An 8,120-nucleotide genomic window follows, 5' to 3' on the forward strand; every position below is an offset into this window, starting at 1 on the left:
AAAATATTTTTAACTGTGGATATAAAGAAAACTTTATCTGCTTTTTTACTAAATTGAGAAAAAGCTAAAATAAAAATTGTTTTAGTTCATAAGCAGATGTTTCTACATTCTTTGCATCTTTGAAAAAAGTCATATTATACCTGATACTTACCCGTTTTGCAAGCGGTGAGATATTGCTCAATAACGTTTTGTGCATCTTCTAAAGGAGGTATTACATTCAAAAAATGCCAGGCATTGTGGCGGGTGCCTGTAGTCCCAACTACTTGGGAGACTGAGGCAAGATAATCACTTGAGTCCAAGAGTTTGAGGTTGCTGTGAGCTGTGATGCTACAGCACTCTACTAAGGGCGACAAAGTGAGACTCTATCTCAAAAAAAATAAAATAAAATAAGGAAGGTCACAGGGCTTAGAAGTATATAATCATTCTGATGTGTCTTTGGGGACAACAAAGCTTTAAGCCAGTGTTGCTATACTTTACTAATGATTCCTTTTTAGTTTCTTAAAGACTAATGAAACATTTTCTCTGGGTGGGGAGTGGATGGGGCCACTAATTTTTCCTTTAATGTATGTTTCATTTCAGTGACAGATATGCTCCAAGCTTGCATGAACTGGGGCATTTTAACATCCCAGTACTCTGTGATCCAGCCAATCTCCAATGGTTTATTCTTACCAAAGCGCAGCAGGCAAGAGAGAACATGAAAAGGAAAGAAGAGTAGGTATTGTTAGCCCTCTGTAAAGTCATATCCTTCAGTCTAACTTTAAAAATCATGTATTTGGAACTCATAAATATGGGACCTTAAAAGTCTGTTAAACCTAGGAAGTTGTCTAATTTTTAGATATTCCATAATTATTTTTCCCCACTTGCAACAGATTAGATGTGGCTGTTTTCAAGTATTTTTACCTAAATTATGTTGCCACCATGTACCTGTTTGAGAAGTAGGGCTCGTTAATACAAAATTCAACTCAGGAACAGAATTAAAAGTAAGAGTATCAGAAAGAAATTCTTCAGATGGAAAAGACTGGCAACAACAACAAAAAAATCTTCATGGTTTAAAATATTTTTAACTGTGGATATAAAGAAAACTTTATCTGCTTTTTTACTAAATTGAGAAAAAGCTAAAATAAAAATTGTTTTAGTTCATAAGCAGATGTTTCTACATTCTTTGCATCTTTGAAAAAAGTCATATTATACCTGATACTTACCCGTTTTGCAAGCGGTGAGATATTGCTCAATAACGTTTTGTGCATCTTCTAAAGGAGGTATTACATTCAAAAAATGCCAGGCATTGTGGCGGGTGCCTGTAGTCCCAACTACTTGGGAGACTGAGGCAAGATAATCACTTGAGTCCAAGAGTTTGAGGTTGCTGTGAGCTGCGACACCATGGCACTTTACCAAGGGCAACTTAGTGAAACTCTATCTCAAAAAAAAAAAAAAAAAATTTAAAAAAATTGTTGCTTTTCTAAAGATGTTGCCAGGAAGTTTGGTTACCAAGCATGTGTTCATTCATTCATTTATTAGCCAGTATTTACTGTGCCTGTCTTGTGCCCGAAGCTGTGATAGGGGCCACTGGTAGAAAGTTGAAGGACTGGTCCCTGCCCTCCTGGAATTTGTTTCTAGTAGGAGACATGAGTGATATGGGTACATCAGAGGACTCTGTGCCAGAGAGTCAAGTTGAACAGGAAAAACCAAAGCAGACAGCTCTTCCCTGGACCAGAGAACAGGGAAGGCTGTGGCAGAAGAACAGGAAGGGAGCTGACGGGAATGGCTTTGCACGCATCTACAGCAGGGGTGTTCCCTGTCATAGGGGTATCTTATTTCTTGATTGGTTGTTCAGCATTTGTTTGTGGTATTACCTTTCTAAATTGTAAGTCTGCTTTAACTTCTAGGAGCAATTCTAGCCAATTTTTCATTATTAAAACTGATGATTTTGTCTGCTAGCTGATGCTTTTCTCTATGACCATTTTATAGCTTTGGAATAATGCTACTAGACTGTGAGGAAGAAAAATAAAAAGAAATAAAATTCAAATAGGTTGATTTTGAAAGTTCCCTTTTACCAGTTGCTCAGGCAAATAAAAACCCTGAGTCATCTTGGTTCCTCTCCCAACTTCTTCATGAGTCCTCTGCCCACAGAGGAAGGCAGAACATGCCCTTCTTCCTTTCCTGTCCTGCCACACCTGGTCTAGGGCCTCATCATTTCATATGACCTCCCATCTGGTCTGCGAGCTTAGCCATCCCCTCTACCCACCCGAAGTCAATGCTCATCAGAGTAGCTGGAGTGAGAACCCAGTCAGGGTTGTCACCAACCACACATGCCTGTGCCTACCAGCCCCCCTGCATAGCTCCTGAGACTCCCCCCTTACTCATTTTTCTCCAGCCCTATTAGCCTTTTAATCCTCCTTGAGCACCCTTGGCACACATTCATTCCTGGGCCTGTATACCCTTCCCCAGCCTGGAACACGTCTTCCCCAGAAATCTTCACCTCCCTCAGTCCCCTGCTCACATTCCGCCTTCTCTGGCTGCAGGTCGTGGCATGGAGCTCCCGCCCTCCACTATGCTTTCCTCTCCATTTCACCTGCCTTTCTCCCTTGGCTTAGCACCATTGACCTCAGCAAACTCTTCTTTCCCATTTGTTTATTGTCTCTCTCTCCCTTCTAACAGAAAGTGAGCTCTATAAAGGCAGAGACTTTGGTCTGTCTTTTTTGTCCAGTGCTGGCTGGAATTGATGCCAGGCACACAAGAAGCCTTCAGAAAGTACCCACTGACTGTGCTAACTTTGGCTCATTTCCTTACCCCCCTCATTCCTATACTTAACCTCCAAGGAAAGGAAAACCCTTGCTGCTGGTCCCCACCTACATTTCCTCTTAGCCATGGCCTTTGCCCCCTGAAAGCCTCTGACTCTGGGTTTTTGTTTTTGTTTCAAAATATTAAGGGAGGACAAATGTTTTAGGTTACATGGATTGCTTTTGTAATGCTTGAGTCCTGGCTATAGGTGTGCCCATTACCCAAATAGTGTTCATAGTACCCATTAGGTAAGTTTTTTACCTCCCCTCCTCCCCTTTTCCCCCTAATAAAAAACTTCTGCACAGCTAAGGAAGTAGTCAACAGAGCAGATAGACAACCTACAGAATGGGAAAAAATGTTCACTAGCTACACATCCAATGAAAAGCTAATAACCAAAATTTACAAAGAATTCAAGCAAATCAGCAGGAAAAAAACATAAGAATAACACAAAAGCTAAGGGTTTTATATGCCTGACTTTCTGATGACTGCTATGTGAAGCAAGATAAGTTTTTAAATTATGGATTAGTTATTTTCACCCCATTATTGCTAAAAAGATTGAACAAAATGCTTTTAGAGATAGATGTGGCAATAACTCAGTTCTGCGTGGTAACTGTCACGTAGGGGCCATTTTTAGTGTTGTGAGTGGAAACTTACAGGCCTAATTTTTAAGAATATATTTACAGGGTGCATTCTTTTATGTTTGATAGCTATGTCAATATTATTTTTATTTTCAATGTAATAGGTTAAAGATTATGGAGAATGAATTGATACAGGCTTCAACAAAGAAATTTTCCCTGGAAAAGTTATATAAGGAGCCCAGCATTTCTAGTATACAAATGGTGGATTGCTGTAAGAGACTTCTGGAAGAATCACTGCCTTATCTACATGGGATGCACCTGTGCGTTTCACATTTTTACTCTGTTATGCAAGACGGAGACCTTTGTATTCCTTGGAATTGGAAGAATGGAGAAGCCATTAAGTAAAACAGAAATCTATTTTATTTTTTTAAAGAGATAAGAAAGAAACTGTTAAATTAAACTTATTTAAATCCATAATTTGATACAACAGTATTATTTACGTATTACAAGAACAAAGTTTCTAACTGCTGCTTTGAAAGTAGACATTTCTAAAAAAATTAATTTCTGCTAGGAAACTTGTTTTAAAAAGGTTTTACCTCCCAGTCTTTCGATGTTGATTGGCAAGACTAGGTAAAAGGATGTCAGAGTAAAAGAACATATTTTTAGTGATATGTAAGTGAATGATTTTATAAGAGTCATATATTTTTATATGAGTAAATATTGGTTTGGGGCTGGACAAGTCTGTGTATGTAAATGTAAACAGGCCTTCTATCCAGAGTATAGCTCAGAAGTAGTGGAACTCATTCATCTTTATAGTTACAACTTATATATACACACATATTTTGCAGCCAGAAATGGACAATTGATGTCCAAAATAGATGATTGATAGGTAGCAAAAATTGGATAACCAAATTTTGCCTAAGAGAGTAGAAGAAAAAACAGCAGTTGGATAATGGTATTAACATTGTCATAAGTAGTCTAATAACCAGTTTATTAAAACATCTTCATGATGGAGAATTTAAACCCACAGTTTCTCCCATTAATAAAATTATATAGTAACTATTGTCAGCATGAAACCAAGGAAGTATTTTTGGTTTGGGGGAGATCTTTTGAGACAGAGTCTTACTCTGTTATCCAAGCTAGAGTACCATGGTGTCCACCTAGCTCAGAGCAACCTCAAACTCCTGGGCTCAAGCAATCCTCTTGCTTCAGCCTTCCGAGTAGCTGAGACTATAGGTGCCCGCCACCACACCCAGCTAATTTTTTTATTTTTAGTAAAGGTGGGGGTCTTGCTATTGCTCAGGCTAATCTGGAACTCCTGAGCTCAGGCAATCCACCTGCCTCAGCCTCCCAGAGTGGCTCATTACAGACACGAGCCACCACATGAGCCTGGCCTAGGAAATATTTTTGAAATATTTAATGAGGTGACCCTTTTTTTTTCATGAGCAAACACTATCTAGGAAAATCCTTCCCAAAGAGCTGTAGAAAGTAGAATGAAGTATAAAAGGATTTGGACCATTTAGACTGAATATCAGTGTCACTACTATCAACCTCAATCTTCCTGTGTCTACTGGTATTTGAAACCCATCTATGAGCCCTGGCCCCCCTGAGTCACCTCTCATTCAATGTCAGTACAGCTTAACCCTGGCTGGCTCATGACGTCCCCAGAAGAGCCCAGGCACCTACTCTCTAGAGTAGACTCAGTGCTTCTCTCTACAGGTTTATGCCAAGATTCCTTGGGATTTATTTTTAACCAGATCCAAATTTCTTTAGTTCATTTCTCAAGAGAAGGGGACAAGGTAAATCCTGGTTTGGGACATCATTTTTGTGAGCCTTACTGAAGAAATCAGAAAGGAATTTTTCTGAAGTGCATTAGAAAGTAAAAGAGGGCAGCACCTGTGGCTCAAAGGAGTAAGGCGCCAGTCCCATATGCTGGAGGTGGCTGGTTCAAACCCAGCCCCAGCCAAAAACCGCAAAAAAAAAAAAAAAAAGAAAGAAAGAAAGAAAATGAAAGAGATGTTACAGTCAATTTTGGAGTATGTTTTAAATTTATCTAAGACTCTGAAACAGTTTAAATTCAAATGTGAGTTCAAAAGAAGTATTAATTTGTAATTATTATAGTTTGTGCATATCATCCCTTTTAACCTGTGCCTAACAACTGTACTTAAATTTTGTTTTCTAGTGTAACAAATGTTGCCTATAAAGATTTTCCAGAGCCAAATAATGGGAGTAAAAAATTCCTCAAATGTTATATAAGCAAATATATTGGAAAATCAGATTTGGATTATGCCATTTCTAAAATCAACTAATATAGAATCCTCAGTAATATGTTTTGAATTGAATTTTGTCTAAGAACTAATTGTTACTTAAAATAAATAACACCTACATCAACCAGATAACCATTTTCTTTTGTTAGTCATTTATTCACAGTTGTACAACTATTACAGTGTAATAGGAAATTATAAAAAATCGGTAACCTGTATAGCCTGTTGGATTTATTCTCCTAATCTAGCATAAAATGGAAAATTCTGGCAAGGGATCAGGCCCCTCTAACTATGTTTCTGAGAAGTGTTGGTTAAGAAATGGTCTCCAAAGGGGCCTGAGCTCTAGATCAGGGCTAGGGCTTTACCAAGGGAGAAATAGATCCTGAACTACCTGGGGCCTGCACCCCTCCCTCTCCCACCCCAGCTACCCATTAGTTCTTAGAGTTAATTAATCCTTAGATAGATAAAGCTACATCTTCCCCACACCTGACTTTCTCCTTCTTCTCTTTTTTTTTTTTTTTTTTGAGACAGGAGCCTCAAGCTGTCCCCCTGGGTAGAGTGCTGTGGCATCTCAGCTCATAGCAACCTCCAACTCCTGGGCTCAAGCGAGTCTCCTGCCTCCACCTCCCAAGTAGCTGGGACCACAGGCGCCCGCCACAATGCCCAGCTATTTTTTGGTTGCAGCCATCATTGTTGTTTGGTGGGCCCGGGCTGGATTCGAACCCGCCACCTTGGGTGTACGTGGCTGGCGCCTTAGCCACTTGAGCCACAGGCGCCAAGCCTCTCCTTCCTCTCTTAAAGGCCTCCACTTCCAGACAGCCTCCCTGAGCTAATGAGAGTGGTCTTTTGAAGAGTGGGCAAGTGGGACAAGAGGGCCCATAGGCACATCTAGGGGCCAGCTCACCTTTGGAATCTTAAGGACTGAATAAATGTACATCCTGGACAGGTCCCTGGAGTGAGCCCCTCAAGCTCAGGTCACTGTCCCAGCATCCTGGTACCCTGCTTTCCCCATACTAATTTGGCCTTTGTACAGTACTTATATATACCCCGCACAGAAATGCAGACTTAAACCTTGAGGTAAATCCTGGTTCTTTTCTTCTTAGTAATCCAACAAACACTTAGGGAGCACCTACTGTGTGCAGAGTCCTAGGCCCTGGGGACACAGCAGGGACTACATGGAAATACACTGCCTTTGAGGAGCTGACATCACAGACACTGAATATCACTTAATCTTCCCTTGGTGTATTAATTCCTGTGGCTGAAATTAAGTAGTCTAAAACAACACAGATTTATTCCTTTGGGTTCTGGGGGCCAGAAGTCTGGAATCAAGATGTCGCCAGGAATCTCCTCCCTCCTGAAGTTCTAGGGGAAGTTCATTTCTTTGCTGCTTCTAGCTCCAGGTGACTGTCACCGTTCTTTGACTTGTGGCCACATCTCTGCAATCTCTGCCTCTCATCACCTGCCCCTTTACAACCTCTGTGTATATCTCTAAAGTCTCTCTGCCCCTCACTTGTAAGAACACATGTGACTGCGTGTAGGACACCAGCACCACCAATCGCCCCTCGCTAAGTAATACTAGCAAAACTTCTCTCAAGAGCCTTAATCACCTATTTTGCCCTATAAGGTAATACTCAAGATTTCAGGGATTAGGACATGAACATATTATCTTGGGGGCAATACTCAACTCACTACACTTTGGTGACCTGAGATCACTTAACTTTGTTTCATTCTGCCCTTGACTGTCTTAGCAGAGAGCATCTGTGGACATTGTGCCAGGTTCACCTAACACCTTGGGCACAGGCTTTCTCTTCCTCTCTGAGCATTATTTCATTTCCACTCATATCCCCAAAGTTGGGTTTCCATGGGTTACAGCTTCAATTGGCCTGCCCTGTTTCCTGGTCATGTGGGTTAGCTCCAGTCCCTCCCCCCACCCTCACCCCACCCCAACGTAACCTTCTGTGCACAGCCTCTTCTCTTTCAGGGTTCCAAGACAGGGTAGCTGCAGGCCTTGTGTTGTCACTTAGCCACTCACTGCTGTCCACTCTCAGCTCTGGGAAGATGGACAGAATTCCCTTAATAAAGCACCCTCCTTCAGACAGCATGCCAGGGCCAGGCTTCTCAGGAGGGTGCAGGCGGCACACTGCAGGAGGAAGGGCTTGCCTTGAGCTGCTGCACAGCTGTGGAGGTGACAGGCACAGGCACAGGCACAGGGCCCTGGCCCTGCCTGATCATCACCTTCCTACAGCCCTCTCTGCATGAACACAGAAGTCCAGGCCTCCTGCCCCACCTTGCTCCACCTCCCTCTGCTTACCCAGTGACTGGACCAGCTATGGCTGACCAGCTCAGGGAGTATCTCTGCCATCCAATGGCTACAACCCTGCCCTTTTCAATGAGACCTCAACACCAGTCCTGGAGAGGAGCTGCTGGAAGGCCTGTTCAAAAAGAGCATGGTGGCGCCAGCCACGTACACCTAAGGTGGCGGGTTCGAATCCCCAGC

General features: G+C 41.8%; 1 protein-coding gene across 1 annotated transcript in view; it reads left to right on the top strand.

Moving 5' to 3' along the window:
* The window catches only part of TCAIM (T cell activation inhibitor, mitochondrial), a 55,466-nt gene extending 49,714 nt beyond the window's left edge, over nt 1-5,752 (top strand). Inside the window, exons 9-11 of the mRNA XM_012808062.2 lie at nt 580-711; nt 3,524-3,760; nt 5,542-5,752. Coding sequence (XP_012663516.2) covers nt 580-711; nt 3,524-3,760; nt 5,542-5,668 — 496 coding nt within the window. The 3' untranslated portion in view covers nt 5,669-5,752. The remainder of the gene's footprint in view (nt 1-579; nt 712-3,523; nt 3,761-5,541) is intronic.
* The last annotated feature ends 2,368 nt before the right edge of the window (nt 5,753-8,120 follow it).

Source organism: Otolemur garnettii, unplaced genomic scaffold (assembly GCF_000181295.1).
Source record: "Otolemur garnettii isolate 467f Iridium unplaced genomic scaffold, OtoGar3 scaffold00082, whole genome shotgun sequence".
Taxonomy (NCBI): Eukaryota; Metazoa; Chordata; class Mammalia; order Primates; family Galagidae; genus Otolemur; species Otolemur garnettii.